The sequence below is a fragment of the Mytilus galloprovincialis genome, chromosome 9, assembly GCF_965363235.1.
Source record: "Mytilus galloprovincialis chromosome 9, xbMytGall1.hap1.1, whole genome shotgun sequence".
Taxonomy (NCBI): Eukaryota; Metazoa; Mollusca; class Bivalvia; order Mytilida; family Mytilidae; genus Mytilus; species Mytilus galloprovincialis.
The window spans coordinates 91,033,459-91,052,034 of NC_134846.1; the positions used below are offsets into that span (position 1 = coordinate 91,033,459).

Sequence of the window (18,576 nt, forward strand, 5' to 3'; positions counted from 1 at the left end):
AGTTTGGTCATTATAACTTGTGGGTTTTTTCTGTTTTCATCTTATTAAAAATTATTTATCTTAATTAGTTATCAAAGGTACCAGGATTATAATTTAGTACACCAGATGCACGTTTCGTCTACATAAGACTCATCAGCGACGCTCATATCAAAATATTTAAAAAGCCAACAAGTACAAGGTTGAAGAGCATTGAGGATCCAAAATTTCTAAAAGTTGTGCCAAATACGTCTAAGGTGATCTATGCCTGGGATAAGAAAATCCTTAGTTTTTCAAAAAAAACATACCATTAACAAAATATTAAGGTCCGATTTATATCATGCACTTAACGCAGGAGTCATGAAGGCTTTATTTTCTCTTATAAAAAAAGAACTCATAAATAAAGACAACAGTAGTATACCGGTGTTCAAAAGTCATAAATCGACCGAGAGAAAATAAATCCGGGTTACCAGCTAAAACTGAGGGAAAAACATAAACTATAAAAGGAAAACAAAGGAACAACAGGATCTTTGGAAAGCAACAAAATAAACACCAACATACATAGACAAACATACAACATATTGCAACTAGAAATGGCTCACGAATCAATAGATAGAGGGTTGCGGCTCACAAGGAGGCTATTAGACCAAAAGTTCCAAATGGTGAAGTTCAAATCATTTCTTCGTAAATTTAACGCACGCCATCACGAGTTGGTTGGCCGTTATGGAATAACCGTTTCACACCTGATATCGGATATGTTCCTTATGTCGTAATTGGTATTTCCTTCCCTTTTCCCGAATGTGACCTACCGAATTAGACTATTCATCGTTTTTTTAATAAATGAGCAAAACGACGGGTGAAACATGTAGAGCAGGATCTGCTTACCCTTCCGGAGCACCTGAGATCACCCCCAGTTTTAGGTGGGGTTTGTGTTGCTTAGTGTTTAGTTTTCTATGTTGTGTGTTGTTGTTCTATTATCTATATGTGTGTCTTTTTCTTTTTTAGCCATTTCGTTTCAAGTTTATTTTCGATCTATGCGTTTGAGTTTGACTGCTCCTCAGGTATCTTTCGCCCCTTTTTTTTTTACTGACGTTCAAACCTCTAGGTTAGGATTAGGGAGAGAAAAGTTAAAAAAAATACCTAAAAGCAATAATACTGAGGAAACTGGATAAAATCCAAAGAGAGCGAGATCTTGTGTCCCAACAGGATACCCGTCTTCTGATATACATGCACCACCCACCATGTGAATTCACACTCAATTAAAAATGTTACAATCGGGAATAGGAAAAATAACAGTAGTGTAACATCAAAGATCAACAATAGTCTGATTTAATTATTTATAGTTGTTTATAGCTACTCATCAAGCTAACACATACTGCAAATCACATAACCAAACATTCCACGCTATTTCCAACTTATTATTTGAAAATGAAGAAACAATCCCGCCATAGTTTCCTGACTTAAAGAACACCTGTGGTTACACCCATATTTGCAAGGTTTTCGACGTTGCTTTAGCTTTAGTTTTGTATATTGATTCTTTAGATTCAAATATCTGCCCTTTTGAGTAAGTAAGTGTCTGGTGTTATTTTGCTATGGTATTTTATTTTGTACTCTTGTATTTGTTTGTTGCTTATCTGCTTTGTCTACGCACAAAACCACGTGCATTCTGGCTTTGTATTGCAGTCACCAAAATCTTATTTATCAATTTATCAATTACAAACTAAGATCCGTCTTTGATTTATTGATTTATAGTATTTAATATATACAATGTAGTGTCATTTTCACGATATTTATCTCCCATAAAGAAAAAAAAGTCCAATATAATTACTATTACAGGTATATATTTTTGTATAACACTTAATGGTTTATAGTTATGTTCAATATAGTAATGTTCAAATTATAAAAAAGATACTATGCTTAAAAGATGTAGGAAAATTTTTAAATGAAGAGAAAGAGTGATTAAAGTTTGAATAACACATTGTCAAATAAAGGCAACAGTAGTATACAGGTGTTCAAAAGTCATAAATCGATTGAGAAAAAACAAATCTGGGTTAAATAATATCACAAAACACTACGTGACAGAAAAACAGTACAAACATTAATAACAGAGAAACGCACACACAAATACCATAATAGTCGACAAAACAGGCAAACCGCGAAACAACAACGAACATGTTTCATTAACAATACACACTACAGGATATAAAAAACAGTGACATGTTCTATTTTGAAATAGTTCCCAAAAAGAGTGGTTTGGATGAACATGTAAAATAAATTATAGAACGAGTTACAAAAAGGCTTTTAATTACGCTAAAGCAATCTTTATTGGTGGACTTTTGATGTTTCACTGCTGTAAAACTTCAGATATACAGCTAATTACCTGATGATATTAACCAACTACAGGTAGTGCAGTCGGTACAAAATCAAGTCCAGGTTTACCACTGAAAACATCCTTCATTGTTTTCATCAAAGGGTTTTTGCCTTGGCCACAAACGCCGTGGAAATCATCTAAATCTAATGCCCACATCATACCTCCTCCTAAACCATTATCCATAATGTATTTTGTCTGTTAGGAAAAAAAACATTATAAAGTTTAAATTTTAAGTACTTCTTGTTAAACGACTATACTGGATAAAGTCTTCTAGAATATAACTGTCAGAATTTGATTAAAGTTATTGAATTTTCAGTTTTTGTTCTAAGTAAAACAGTCTTAATTTCTTGAATTTATTAAAGACGTCTTTACACTAAATCCATTGAACGTTGGATGTGCACTGATTGATTTCCTCGCTTTAGTTTAAAAAAAAAAGGGGAAATGGGGAATGTGTCAAAGAGACACCAACCCAACAAAAGAATAAAAAACATGATTACATAATTACTTTATGCGTTGTTATTTACTTTGAACTCAATTTAAGTAAATGAGATAACACAGCGTATGTTCTAAGTGTATTTCGTATTTTGTACCAATATTTTTTCCAGATTAAGGGAGGTTTTGGTGCCTGTAAACGTTTTTACCACATTCAGCCTGCTACTGTAATTCAGTAGTTGTCGTTTGTTGGTGTATATTATATTTGTTTTTAGCTGATTGTTTTATCAGATCGTTAGCTTTCTTATTTGAATTGTAATACATTTGTCATTTCGGGACCTTTTAAAACTGGCTATGCTATGCGGTTTCGGATTTATTGAAGGTCGTACGATGACTTATATTTTCTAATTTCTACGTCATTTGGTATCTGTTGGAGATTTATCTCATTGGCAATCATACAAATGTTTGTACATGTATATAAAACATATTCAACTGTCAAATTGATTGTATAAACTGCTTCTGCCAGAAACTTTCCCATTCTGCCAAGAGACCGTGCTTAAAACTGTTCATATGAAAGTTACTGACAGATGTGAATGATGACCAAGTTTGGTTCAAATTTTCCAAATATCGTTTTATCGTTAATGTAAAGTGAGTGTTTATAAATGTATTTCAGACCTTCTGAGCCTTATTATCTTATATCAATTGCAATATTTAATAGAAAGTTAAGTAGTTATAATATTTATAATTATTGTTGGTATATAAAAGTTATCTTTTCCTAACATAAGTACTTACTTTAATGGCAATACTTTTCGGAGTTTCGAATGAGATCCACTGGTTATCATGATATGCGTAGGGTACTTTCTGTTCATCTAGCCAAATCTCTGTCCAATTCTGATACATAATGTCATAGCAGATCTAGTTGTCAAAGAATGATAATAAATAATTATTGATTGCATTTGAATATTGATTAGATTGAGAGAAAAAAATCTGAAGTCATAATAAAATATCCACAAAATACTTTATCACCATAAGGCATTGATCCTTTATGTTGTAAGTAATACATTAAGAACCAATCGCACATTAGACCATACAAACCAATTCTCCCTACTGCAAAGATACAACAAAGATACATAAGCAAAACCAAGTTAACCGTGACACAGCAGGCATATAGATATAAGGATTAGCATGAGCATTTCATAACATTGACATCAACGGGAATGTGGAAAAAAATGTTAGAATTCATATGTAAATGAACTCACCATAGAAACCAGGATTGAAATTTGCATTTGCGCCAGACTCGCATTTAAAAAAAGTAAGAAAAAACAACAAACAAAGTACGAAGTTTAAGAACATTTCGGACAAAAAATTCCTAAACTTTTTGCAAAATACATTTATGGTTATATATTACTAAGGTTAAAACGCCTTAGTACTGTAAACCGGGAAATTTTCGCGCCGACTTTATTTCGCGATTTACTTACACGATCCAAATTCGCGCCGTTTTGAATTCGCGATTTCCCAGTGGCCTAGATAAATATTTTCATAAATGATTTGGAAAGTGAACAGTTTTACATATATCTTAAATCAAATGATAAAATCAATCAGAAATATTTTGTTTTCGATTCATTAATGTTAAAGTAGATTGAAAGTTTGGCATGTTTCAATGCTCGTAAAAACACATACAGAATGATATAAAAATATAAACCTAATTAGGAATGAATTAAAATAAAGAACTGTCAGGATTTATGCTAATTAGTCGATCTTTTGATCTGAACAATCTTTGTAGTAGATTCAACGAGGTGATACTTTTATTACTGATTGACAGGTGTCATTAACATAATGGTAATCAGTGTTTGTTTACATAACAATATCCGTAATGTTCGCTTCAGTGAAATAACTGATTTGAGTTAAAGACATGACTTTTAACATTGCTTTTCATTAAGAGATACTGTTATAATTTAAATTATATATTTGTCGTCTTTGAAATCAGTGTTATACAGTATACCTATATATATTCTATTCATATACGTGGATATAAGAAGATGTGGTATGAGTGCCAATGAGGCAACTCTCCATCCAAGTCACAATTTGTAAAAGAAAATGTAATTAAAAGAGTTTTTCCTTGATATTTTCGTGGTCGTTTAATTTTCGCTTTTCACTTCTTACCGCGAAAATAGCGAAAATTTCCATGTTTACAGTATTTCATAAATGTCAAGTATTATTTACTGTTAATTTTGAATTATAACCATGTCGAGGATAAGTCATGTCAACACAGAAGTGCTGACTACTGGGCTGGTGATAAACCACAATAAATTAAGAATGAATTTACATGAAACTCGAGAAAAAATACATGACAATAACAATGACAATGACAAAAAAAATATATCTTATATCTCTTTATCATATCAAACTTACCTCATAGTATGACAAAAACCCCTTTTCTCTAGTGGTTGAACCCGCAGTACCCTGGCCGGAAGTAGGAGCACCCAATCCTGTCTCAGATGTATTATTCAATATGAAAGACCTTCCATATGATGCCATACCCATTATAAGTTTCTCTTTTGGAGTGCCGCCATTCAACCACATTTTAACAGCAAAATCCTTAAAACAAACATTGTCATTTTTAACGTTGTAAAATCAAGTACAAGTATAGAGTTTCAAACAAACGGAGCAATGAAAACACTTCAAACAATAGCAAAACACATGCCAACATGACAAAATGTAAACAATTCAAATGAAAGAAAAAAAAAACTGATTTATGATAAAACAAATGTAATTTATTTAATAGAGAATATGAGAAAAGTAGGAATTTGAGCTTTCAAAACTGTATTGCAATATATTTCGTAATGTTGAACTGCTGATAATAACACTAATGTAAGTATTTAACTATAGTGTTAAACGGATAACCTTTAATAATACGTTTAATCAAAGGCCCAAGAAGTTAACTATAATACAAATTAGGATACGTGATTACGCTTTTTACCGGTTTATCAATTAACATGACATTACTTTTATCATGGTTGAGAGTCAGAGTTGTATCGCAAACTGCTAAAACAACATTGAATAATTATGTAAAAACTGATTTGTACATGCAAATGTCTGTATCAAAACAGGAGTATAAAATAAATAAAGGCAACAGTACTATATCGCTGTTCAAAATTCACAAGTCGATTAAGAGAAAACAAAACTGGGTTACAAACTTAAACCGAGGGAAATAAATCAACTATAAGAGGAAAACAACGAAACAACAGCAATACTCAAGTGCAAAAGGAATTAGGAGTATGACAGTTGTTTTCATTCGTTTGATGAGTATGAGCTTTTGATTTTGCCATTTGATAATGAACTTTCTGTTTTGAATTTTCGTTGAAGTTCGTTATTCAACTTTGTACTATTGATTATTACTTTGTACTATTGATTATTACTTTGTACTATTGATTATTACTTTGTACTATTGATTATTACTTTGTACTATTGATTATTACTTTGTACTATTGATTATTACTTTGTACTATTGATTATTACTTTGTACTATTGATTATTACTTTGTACTATTGATTATTACTTTGTACTATTGATTATTACTTTGTACTATTGATTATTACTTTGTACTATTGATTATTACTTTGTACTATTGATTATTACTTTGTACTATTGATTATTACTTTGTACTATTGATTATTACTTTGTACTATTGATTATTACTTTGTACTATTGATTATTACTTTGTACTATTGATTATTACTTTGTACTATTTATTATTACTTTGTACTATTTATTATAACTTACCACATTATTAGCCTCGTATGGAGTTAGTGATTTATAAAGTGGAGTATTACATTGTGTACCATTATAAAAATCACTATTCATATCAAACGCCATTAGATTTATAAAGTCCAAATTCCTGAAGAAGAAAAAATTGATTAAGCAATTGTTACGTGTGTAATGTATTTTTTTCGGGAGATACACATTTGTGATCTGTATGTTGAAATAGAAAACTAAAAAATCCAATATGACACAAAAGAAATTTCTTAAATATTTTCTAACTTTGAAATTCTGTAGATTCGTGAGTTACCATTTTCCCGATATTTTGCTATTAAAATATGTGTAAACTAATAGTTATTAAAAGTACCAGGACCATAATTTTATACGCCAGACGCGTTTTCAGTCTATAAATAAAATTATTTCAGGCTTATCCATAAAATATAATTTACCAATAATATAAAATAGATAACATTTTCTTAAAATTAAAAAAAAAACTAATATATAAAAGATTTAATTCAACAGAAAAAGACACGAATCTTCATCATAAATAATTAAAACAAATTAAAACTTTACTCTGCTATTTTGCTGATTTCGTACGCACTCTCTATTTCCGGTTTACTGGCTGCCACAGCTGCTGTTAACAACAGACGAGAACTACCATTTCTCAAATCTTCATTGTCATATTTTGTTCGTAATGTCTGTCAAAAAATATTTTCTTTCATTAATAGAGACTGGTACAAGATTAAGCTACTCACATTTACTTCACTATTTGAAAGTCTACTATCAATTTATTTTGAAATGAAAAAATACGTTAAGTTAAATTTAATGAATCCTTTTTTCATTCTTCACATTGATCTGTTATACTTGTAAATATTGAACAGACGATGCATTTTCTTTGTTCTTTATTCATAATTTGTACCTTAACTAGGGAAGTAAATCTCTCTTTGTCCTCAGGAGGGCTTCCTCTGTTGGCAGGATATTCCCAATCTAAGTCAAGACCATCAAAACCGTTCTGTCTAAGGAATTTTATTGAATTTGTAGCAAATGCATCCATGTTTGATTGGTTAGCCACTATTCTTGTAAATGGTTTAGTACCATGATTCCACCCTCCAACAGCTAACAGTAGTTTTAAGTCAGGATTTTTACTTCTTACATCATGCATCATATCAAACTGACCTTGTCCTGAAATGGATATGTAGATGAAAAAAAAACCTTGTTTAACCCTGCCGTATTTTCATGATTTTTGCGCCAGTCCCAAGTCAGGAGCCTCTGGCCTTTGTTAGTCTTGTATCATTTTTTAATTTTAGTTTCTTGTGTATAATTCGGAGTTTAGTATGACGTCCATTATCACAGAAATAGTATACATATTTGTGTAGGGACCAGCTGAAGGACAACTTCAGTTGCGGGAGTTTCTCGCTGCATTGAAGACCCATCGGTGGCCTTCGGCTATTGCCTGCTCTATGGTCGGGTTGTTGTCTCTTTGACACGTTCCCCATTTCCATTCCATTTTCAATTTTATGTATGAATGTTTACCATTTTCAACTGAATTTGTGCTCTACAAATTTTTAAACAAACTTAAACAAATGAATAAGATAATATTAATTGCTTGATTGACATTTAGATAGCGACTGGTTTGGATAAAAAAGTTCTGTTAATATAGAAAAAACCGACAACATCTAATACTTTAAAAAAAAGTAATGGACAAACCAAACGTTTTACCAGCCAAAATATTTCTATGTATATAAAAAAAGATGGATTTATAAGAGTTTTTTTCCAAACTTACTTCCGAATTATAATCTTGTACATGGGTCATCGCAAATAGGTATGCATGTAATCAAATATTTTCCTTTAACTACTGAAATGACTACATGCATAAATGGTTGTACCCTATGCACTATTGAACCTACCCTATGTACATAAAGATTTACCCTATGAACTTATAAACTTACCCCACACACTTATATCATTCCATTCATATGGTCTGATGTAATTTGATTCCAACTTGGCAAATGCATAAATCACGTGCGTACATAGAAACGGGTCTACATTATTGGCCTTGTACTTTCCGATTCCACTACGATACTGGGCCCAGTTTGTAAAATAACAAACCCTTTTATAACTTGCAGAGACTGAAAAAAATGTAGGTATTTAAGAACAGCAATTTGTAGAGTAAATCTATGAAATATAAAGAACCAAAAACACATAACCATATAATGATATCTAGTCCTCAGGTTTTTATCAGTAAGCTCTTATTACGTAAGTCTGCATTCTGATAACTTTTTTTAACTTATAAACATTTAAAAGAGAAGTTAAATTGCAAAAAAAACGAACTCCGAGGAAAATTTTAAAAATCTTCAATATCAAATGACAATATTAAAAGCTCAAACACATCAATCGATTGGAAAACAACATTCATACTCCTGACTTTTAAAGATGCATTTCTTAATGTAAAACATGGTGGATTAAACCTGATGTTGAAAATTGCTTGACTTCTAACTTGTATGACAGTCGCATAAAATCTTACTAGATTGGCAACGATGTATGAACAGAACAAACAAACATAATATGTTAAAGTGTCAAAATAAGCTTACAGAAGTCATCATTATTTTGCAATCTTAGTCACTATAAAAATTAAACAACTACTAAAAAAGTTTGTAAAGTTCTGTTGTTGGAACATCTAAGCAAATTCTAACACTCTATTTTGTTTTTGTGAAAATCCAAAATTGCTATTTATGATGTTGCTATAGGATTTAGCACATTTTGGTTAATTGTTTCATTGCTTTTCCACTGAGTATTTAATTTGGATTTCAATCTTAAATTGATACGTGCGTTTCTGTTAATTATTCAAACGGAACGGCGCTTTTGATGTACCTGATTATAAGTTAAAGTATATTTATTTGATTACTATTAATTTTTTCAACCAATGGACAGAGTTCACTGCAGATAAGCGTTTGGACTAAGTGCACCGCCGACATTGATTTCAAAATTGGTGGGATTCTTTAATTTGCTCTATTAAAAGTATTCTTTTCAATGTTATCGCTTCGTGCTGTTTTACTCGTGTTAGTGTTATTATTGTAGAAAGTAAAAATCTCATCAAAGGTACTAATCCTTTAATTTCAATGAATACACCAGACACGAACCCCTATATGTCTCAGCAAACCAAAAACAAGGTACACACGTTTACAGAATAATTTTCTCTTACCCAAGGCCTGCACACGAAAATTATTTTTGTATCAAAAACTTGACTTTAAAGCGAAAGGGGCCGTTTTCCATAATAACTTGCCGCCTAACTTAAAGGAGATTGAAAACTACTTTTAATCAACAATTGTGTAAATATTAAAAAGTAAAATCACAAAAATACTGAACTCCGAGGAAAATTCAAAAAGGAAAATCCCAAATCAAATGGCAAAATCAAAAGTTCAAACACATCAAACGAATGGATAACAACTGTCATATTTCTGACTTGGTACAGGCATTTTCTAATGTAGAAAATGGTGGATTGAACCTGGTTTTATAGCTAGCTAAACATCTCACTTGTATGACAGTCGCATCAAATTCCATAACATTGTCAAAGAGGATTTGATAGATTTAACTATTGTGTCTTACCTTCAGATAAAAAAATAATCAGAACAATATAGCTGAACATCATCCTCTGAAAAATGATAGAAATATATTTATAACAGTAAAATCTGGGTTAGCAAGAAGGACATCCACAGTGGCGAGTGCCACATATCATAGAATGCGACTTTTAAAATTTGTAAGACTTATCAATTAGTTTGCATATACATGAGCAACTGAATGGAGACCAAATGATGAACACCTTTTATCACCTCGATTATTGGTGGGGTTCGTGTTGATTAGTAATTAGTTTTCTTTTTGATTATTTTTTTGCCCTTTTTTTGCCATGGTATTGTGAGTTTGTAAAAGACTATATAGTTTGAATGTCACTTTGGTATCTTTTTCCTCTCTTTTACTATTATATTTGAATAACCCTACCAAGATTGGCCATCACGAGTTGGTTGACCGTTATGGAATAACCGTTTCACAAATGATATCGGATATGTTCCTTGCGTCGTAACTACAACCCTCTTCCCTTTCATGAATGTGACCTACCGAATTAGACTATTTACCGGATTTGTTATCTCATAAGCAACACGACGGGTGCCGCATTTGGAGCAGGATCTGCTTACCCTTCCGGAGCACCTGAGATCACCCCTAGTTTTTTTGGTGGGGTTCGTGTTGTTTATTCTTTAGTTTTCTATGTTGTGTCGTGTGTGCTGTTGTTTGTTTGTCTTTTTCATTTTTAGCCATGGCGTTGTCAGTTTGTTTTAGATTTATGAGTTTGACTGTCCCTTTGGTATCTTTCGTCCCTCTTTTAGATAAATACTGATAACATTTAAAAGATATTTTTAGAAATTATTAATTATTTCGAGGAAGGTTAAATGTCATCGATAGAATTTACCATGAATATATCCTCTGCAGCAACAAGGATGTGATTTTATATAGATTTGTAAGAAATGATAAATCCAGGGTCGGCAACTAATCCCTGCCCTTCAAGCAAACACAAAACCAGTGGGATGTAAGTTTCATAAATCTATTGCATATTCTTGATTCGTTTTTGTAACAAAATCATAAGGTAGGAATTTACTCGTATTTTGTTATGGCTGACAAGTACAATCTCAAATTAAATAACAAGGACTTTATCTTTAATAGTAAATTCAGTCTGGTAGTAAAATGTGACCCTTATACTTTTTTCCATAGGTAATTATGTCTTTAACCATAATATTTCTAGGAAATAAATCAATCGATAATAAAATATATTTTGCATACCGGTATATATATATATATATATAATAAAACAGATATGCATTCCTTTGGAAATTAGTCTGTGGATACATTGCATTATAATATTAATGATAAACTGGTACACAAAAAACAAAATTAAAGAATTGTTTAAATGTAAATGATGTATTCCAGAGCACCTGCTTTCACTCCCAGTTTTTAGTGGAGTTCGTGTTGTTTCTTATTTATTATTCATAACTGTTGATGTAATCGTCCTTTGGTTTTTGAGTCTTTGTTTACTCCTTGGTTTTGATTGTTATTGTCCTTTACTAATCCTGCTTTCTATTTTCGTACCAGTGTTCAAAAATCTTAGATCACACAAACTATATTACAAGTGAGTTAAAAGACCTGGTTCTATTCAATGGTAGAAAAATTTACTTATGATCGATTTCAGTAGTTCTGTCTTATGACTGTGTTGAAACAGTGTTTTCGTTCATTTTTGTTTACATAAATAAGGCCGTTAGTTTTCTCGTTTGAATTGTTTTACATTGACTTATCGGGGCCTTTTATAGCTGACTATGCGGTATGGGCGTTGCTCATTGTTGAAGGCCGTACGGTGACCTATAGTTGTTAATGTCTGTGTCATTTTGGTCTTTTGTGGATAGTTGTCTCATTGGCAATCATAACACATCTTCTTTTTTTTTTTATATTATAACAATAACAAGAATACAGAAATAATACGACAGTGAAAAATAATACATGTACATGGAAATAATAATGTTAATATTTCAAAATCTAACACAAAACCACATTTATTCGTGTGTGAATGATTGAATAGTTTTAACACTACAAAAATTACTTCAAATAATTTAAAACCCTGACCTGCTTTGGTCAAAAGACGGTCCACTGCTAATTAGAAAAGTAGACGACAAAGTAAACTTGTGAAATATATTCGTACTTCAAAAGAAAGAAACGGTTTCATTGGTCATTACCAACCTTTAGCTTGTAAGATCCTTCTCGTCCTTTTCTGATTAGGAACACGAGATTATACACACGTTTACATACATTACATATACCAAGAATAAGGTGTATTCATTGTCATTATGTTATCAGTGTAGAAGTCTTTATCTAACAGAATAATTTTAAACGTCAACAATACGAACCCAAATGTTTCAAGCAACGTACAAACAGAAAAGTTTGAAAACTACTTTAAATATGTACAACTACAAATCTAAGTTTTTAATACATATATTTTCTTCCTGTTACTAATTTCAAAATCTATTCAACTACATTGAAGTTTTGAAAATACATATCAATTCCTACTTGACAATAATATTGTTTACTAATATACATTATGGAAGAGGAAGATATACACATCAATTGTTTTTCACTTTTAAATTGTTTTAGATTTTGTCATTACGCGACCTTTTATAATTTACTAGTAAATGACTTGGATAGAGATATGTCTTATCGGCATTTATATCACAATTTTCTTAAATCTATAAACAGTTATTAAAAGTACCAGGATTATAATTTAGTACGCCAGACGCACGTTTCGTCTAAACAAGACTCATCAGTGACGCTCATATCAAAATAGGTATAGAGCCAAACAAGTACAAAGTTGAAGAGCATGGGGGATCCAAAATTCCAAAAAGTTGTGCCAAATACAGCTTAGGTAATCTACTCCAGGGACATAAACACCCTAAGATTTTCGAAAAATTCAAAGTTTTGTAAACATGAAATTTATAAAAATGATCACATAATTGATATTCATGTCAACACCGAAGTGGTGACTACTGGGCTTGTGATACCCTCGGGGACGAAACGTCCACCAGAAGTCGCATCGACCCAGTGGTGTAAATAATTATCAAAAGTACCAGGATATTGATCTCATGTTGTTTAGCCAACTAGTTATATTTTGCATATATTTCAATTCTATCATTTACACATTAACAATAGAAGTTAATTGCAATTGTGTTCTTTGGTTTCAAATTCAAAATTTCAATCTTCACTATCCAAACAAGACGAATAGTGTGACTACGTCTTATTTATGTTACCATCCTTTATGTTGTGAAATCCTACTGGAAATAAAAGACATACCCGCTCTTGATATCGTTAAAAAGGGCTACATATTTTGAACCTTACTGTAAGGTTTGTGTAGTTCTTTTTGCGGTCATTTATTCACTTTTCTATTACAAAATAGAAAGAGGGTGGATAACACACAGCACCAACAATAATAAAATTAGTTTCTTTTTAAACTTGATAAAAGATACCACATGTGATGTGGAGTCTGACTTATCATATTGAAAGACTCAAACTCTTCAATGTTTTATATCGATATTTGAAATCATTAAAATCGTTGTTTTCTACCATTAACCTTTTTTGTCAGTACTGGATAAAGTTTGAACCTCATGCTCATTTCTCAAGTTTTTCTACGCGTTTAAAACAGCAGAAACTATCATTTATCATCGGATTTTATTTGCTCATGTGATTCATTCATCAAAATATACATCGACACATTAACAATATAACTTGTTTACAATTGTTTAATTCGGTACAAACACAAAATTGCAATCTTGGTATCTATGATGAGTTTATTGGTAAGTGTAGTGGATTTGATCCACACGTTAGTAATATCTATCTCATTGTATTCAAAATTTAAAATATAGAAGATTAATGCATACAGTCGTTTTTAGTTAGACAGAGATCGATCTGCGTTTTAACATTTAACTAGAATTAAATATGTTCACTTAATAATATTCAAGTGATATTTTCCCAAACAAATGTCAGTAATTCATAAGAAAGGATAGTAGGTATCACCACATACTAGACAGCACAACAATACCAACCAGAAACACAAACTTCAAAGAAATACGACGAGCAAACAAGAAGCAAGCAAGTGCCAATGAAAACATTACATGAAAAGAAAAAAAACTTATCAACACGAACACAGAAACTACAACCAGGAACCGGCATTAACAGCAGTTAATTCTAATCCAGTATATGTTGTGTTGCAATACTTTTTATTATATGTAATTCGGTTTTAAAATTTCCAATAAAGAAATGTTATCAATATCGATATGTGTTCTACCTTTTTTACACGGAAATAACATTTTATAACTTTACACTTTTTGTCTCAGATTACGGTAAAATCAAATGTCTTTTTAATGACAGCGTCATGTGCAGATAAACTGTTAATTTATAACTATCAAAATTGGTATTGCCTTATAGAACACCCTTTAGAACATTGTATTTGACACCAACCTATATTTGCATTAAAACGAAGTTTTTGAAATAGCCGATTGCGAAAGAAACCCTATACTTTTCTAAGGAATGTGAACTTTTTGTATGGTCCAAAAATTGCGGGTCATGAAAATTACTGAACGAAATTGATCAAATATCTAGTTTTCATTCAATTATATTTATAGAAAGTATATATTATTGTGAAAAGATTGTTCAGAGGTGAACTTTTGTTTTAATTTGATCATGTTTAGAACATTAAGGTTCAAATTGTCTAAGTCATATTTAGCAAAACTTAATCGGTTTTTTGATCTCTGCATTTTTTTTTTGGATTTGGCCTTCCAATTGTTTTTTTTAGCGCCACTGATGAGTCGTACATAAACATAGAATTCAGAGGACAATTTTAAGATTGAATTAAATTTAATTTAGAAAAGAATAAAGAGTTATGGCATGATTACCAATTTAACAACTACCCACCTAAGGGTATGTAAGTATGACACTATAGGTCACTGTATAGAATTCAACAATTATCAAAAACCTTTCCGTATAAGATGCCATAAAAGGCACCGGCATGGCAAGATTTAAAGCATTCAAACGAAAAACCCAACAGCAAAATTTAAACGAAAATAATGAATGAAAAACCAATATGACAGAAATCAGCTAACGACATAATATAATTATCTTATTTATTTTTTGTTAGAATGAGGCTGTTTATTTTTGTGGTGTTTGTAATGGCGGCTGAAGCTTTTGATTCTTGTTACACGAACCAAGAACGAAAAACATTGAAGAACTTCAAAATCATATCCTGGCTTTCACGAAATCTGTTGACACTTTGAAAACTGACCTTAAAGGTGAGTACTTACCAAGAGCTTTTACAATTTTATTTGTAACTTATACAACACGTTGTATACAAGAGTTTGATAGTTAAAGGAAAATCAGGTATTTCAAACGATAGCAATCTATAATTATAAATTCAATTGCACATTTTTCTGAATTTTTTTAACTCTGTGTTTAAAAAGTCTAGATTAAATTGTCAATTATGCTAAGTCAAGTCAGGTTTTTGCTTTAAACAAATTAAATTGATACTTTAAAACTATTGCAAATTTGTAAAACCTTGAATAATACTTTTTATATCGTTATTTTATCGTCTAAGTCATTATAAAACTAGGATATACATTATCAAAGATCTTACAAATTATTAAACAGTTGAGTATTTCATCTGACACATAAGGAGTATATTCTAAACGAGTCTTTAAATAGATAAAAAAAGTAATTGCATGTTCAAGGGTCATATTTGAAATGAAATAAAGGTACAGCATTACATAAATTGTAGTAAGATCACGACTTCAGTTTGAAAACTTTGTCTTGTTCACCATTCATCTATAGGGAAATATACTGTCTTGAATGGTGGATGCCATAAAGATTGGAAGCCTTTCCGGGACCATTGTTATTATTTAGTTAAAGAAAAGAAAACGTGGTTTGAAGGAGAGGTAGGACTTTCAAGATTCTTTAAATCTATCTTTATTTTAAGTGATAGTTATTCATGAGTATAATTTCTCAGGGAGAAGATAAAAAACGGATTTAAAACAAAAACGAAGTATGACAAGGTCCTTCTTGAGCCTTTTAACTGTAAATTACAATAAGTATCAACTACATGTGTAACTCTCTACAAATGTTTATAAGGCACCGTTTGTTAGACATCAGTAATGATATTTAAAGTTTGTTTTATACATTTATTTTGATGCCTCTAAACTCAAAAAATCAAAATACTTGTTTCATTTTTTAGATATTTCAGTTCATGAATACGTGTACTCAAGATACGAAGAACGGGAAAATATAAATTAAATATATATGTCACAATATGTTATATGTGATACTGCTCATTTGAGTCAAGTATCGTTTTGGAAGTGATTTTTGATAACATTTATTATATGACTTGATACAATTCGTTCCAATAGTAGGGATTGTCTCCCAACAGGAACATTTATGGTTTCACGGACGTGCTTTTATAAAATATTGCGTTTCTTAAACCTTGTATATATTTTTTTTTGTGGATTCTTAATACTAAAGTTTATTATCAGGTTAAATTTATTCATTATTTGTAGACTAGCACATGTTGTCCATACGATTTTGAATTAATCAATGTGATACATTGTACAATTGTATGATTCATTTGATCCGAATTGATATTATTACTTATTTTATATCATTTAAGATTGACTGATTGTTGTGCAGTTGCATATAACTATCTTTTTCTTAAATTTAGAGATTTTGCAAGAAAAAAGGCTCGTCTTTGGTTAGCGTAAAAGATATAGACGAAAATAAATGGTTACAGTCACAGTTCAAAGGTAAAATTACAAAATAGTAATAGCAAGTGTCAAAAGGAGAACATTAAATGTAACAGTCCCAGTCACAGTAAAAAAAAAAAACAGTTGAAAAACAAATTAATAATTACAGCTAAAGTGAAAAAATTAAACACAAACATCAATAATTTAATTTGGATGCAACGCGTCTTCTGATTGGCTAACGTTGTTTTGTTTATCAGCCCATAAACAAAATGTAGTCATGTGACCGTGACGTCATCAACGTTTTTTCATGGTTTTCACCGGTTTAAAATGGAATTTAGAATTAAACTGCGCGGGTTATGCAGTGTGCACCACATTTTTTATGTTATTTTAGACATAGACATAGACAGAAAATTACAGTCATTCCTGAAATAAAAAAATCAACTACAGTCTGCAAAAGATGATAACAAGTTTTTAAAGTTTTCTTTAAAAAAACATAGCAAAGTACTTTAAAAATTATTGAATGCAGTTATTTTTTTGGAAATTGAGAGAAGACGCAAAGAGACTTATAAATCATCTAATATTAATTTCAAATTGTTGTTCTTTAGACGTGAAAACGTTTTGGCTTGGTATTACGGATGGAGACTTGAAACATTGGATTAACACAGTAGATTATGCTCCGACTACGTATTTCAATTGGGAATCTGGTGAGCCTGGAAATGGAGCGGAAAACTGTGGCATGTTTTATCCAGGCAATGGTAAATGGCACGACTATCCATGCACTACATATTTACATCCGTTTGTATGCAAGAAAGATGTCAGGTTGGTATCGTATCTTTATCTTTGGTTTTATCTTATTGAACAAATATTTCCTTTTCAATAAACTCCAATAGAGATTCTTGCTTAGCCCTTATTCAATTTCATAAAGGAAAAACATACTATATTTTCAACAATACTCTATAATAGTATATATGTGCAAATACTTCTAAATTTAGCATAAAATACATTTATTTTTTAATTCTTAATGAAAAAACATGAAGTACATTTTATGTTGCATGCCATCAGAATTAAATCACGAGCTCGACATGAATGCATGATTTTATTTGACGTACTGTGCGCGACGGTTCAAGTATACTACTCATAAGATGAACAAATGTACAGACAGAGAAACTAAAAACGTTTGATTTCTTTTAATTAATTGTACATGAATATTTAACAAATGCTTTTTTATTGTTACATTACCAAACTGTTTATTTATTTATTCCTTTTTTTTTATATAGATGAAGATGTTTTCTAAAAAGAAATAATAGAACAGTCGATGAATAACACGAATAAAACATATAAGAACACAACATTAGAGTTATTGGAGTTGTTTTTTTGGAAATTCCTGACTTTTTGCTTTTTTTGCCTTTCAACTTTGTACTTGTTTGGCTTTATAATTATTCTGGTCTGAGCGTCACTGATGAATATTATGTAGACGAAACTCGCGTCTGGCGTATCAAATTCTAATCCTGGTACCTTTGATAACTATTTATGCAGTCGCCAATAGGTTTTGTCAATGTGTACTTTTTTAACTTTAAACTTTGTCGTTTTCTATACATTCCATTAAGAAAAAGAAAGTTAATAAATAAAATACCGAACTCCGAGGAAAATTCAAAACGGTAAGTCTCTAATCAAATTACAAAATCAAAAGATCAAACCCATCATACGAATGGATAACAACTGTCATAT

At 30.9% G+C, this 18,576-nt stretch overlaps 2 protein-coding genes across 4 annotated transcripts in view; one reads left to right on the forward strand and one right to left on the reverse strand.

Annotated features, from left to right (window-relative positions):
• Positions 1-12,434, reverse strand: part of LOC143046344 (acidic mammalian chitinase-like) — a 95,404-nt gene extending 82,970 nt beyond the window's left edge. The window contains exons 1-9 of one of the 3 annotated variants that reach the window (XM_076219471.1): positions 12,203-12,298; positions 10,145-10,190; positions 8,488-8,667; positions 7,458-7,720; positions 7,112-7,236; positions 6,563-6,677; positions 5,192-5,377; positions 3,572-3,694; positions 2,357-2,542 (exon numbers count right to left, since the gene is read on the reverse strand). In XM_076219471.1, the coding sequence (XP_076075586.1) occupies positions 2,366-2,542; positions 3,572-3,694; positions 5,192-5,377; positions 6,563-6,677; positions 7,112-7,236; positions 7,458-7,720; positions 8,488-8,667; positions 10,145-10,187 (1,212 nt within the window). In that variant the 5' untranslated portion in view covers positions 10,188-10,190; positions 12,203-12,298 and the 3' untranslated portion in view covers positions 2,357-2,365. The other 2 variants (XM_076219470.1, XM_076219469.1) reach the window with 2 other exon arrangements.
• Positions 1-18,197, forward strand: part of LOC143046345 (C-type lectin-like) — a 51,385-nt gene extending 33,188 nt beyond the window's left edge. The window contains exons 3-6 of the mRNA XM_076219473.1: positions 15,947-16,050; positions 16,827-16,908; positions 17,454-17,667; positions 18,126-18,197. Of these exons, the coding sequence (XP_076075588.1) occupies positions 15,947-16,050; positions 16,827-16,908; positions 17,454-17,667; positions 18,126-18,129 (404 nt within the window). The 3' untranslated portion in view covers positions 18,130-18,197. The remainder of the gene's footprint in view (positions 1-15,946; positions 16,051-16,826; positions 16,909-17,453; positions 17,668-18,125) is intronic.
• The last annotated feature ends 379 nt before the right edge of the window (positions 18,198-18,576 follow it).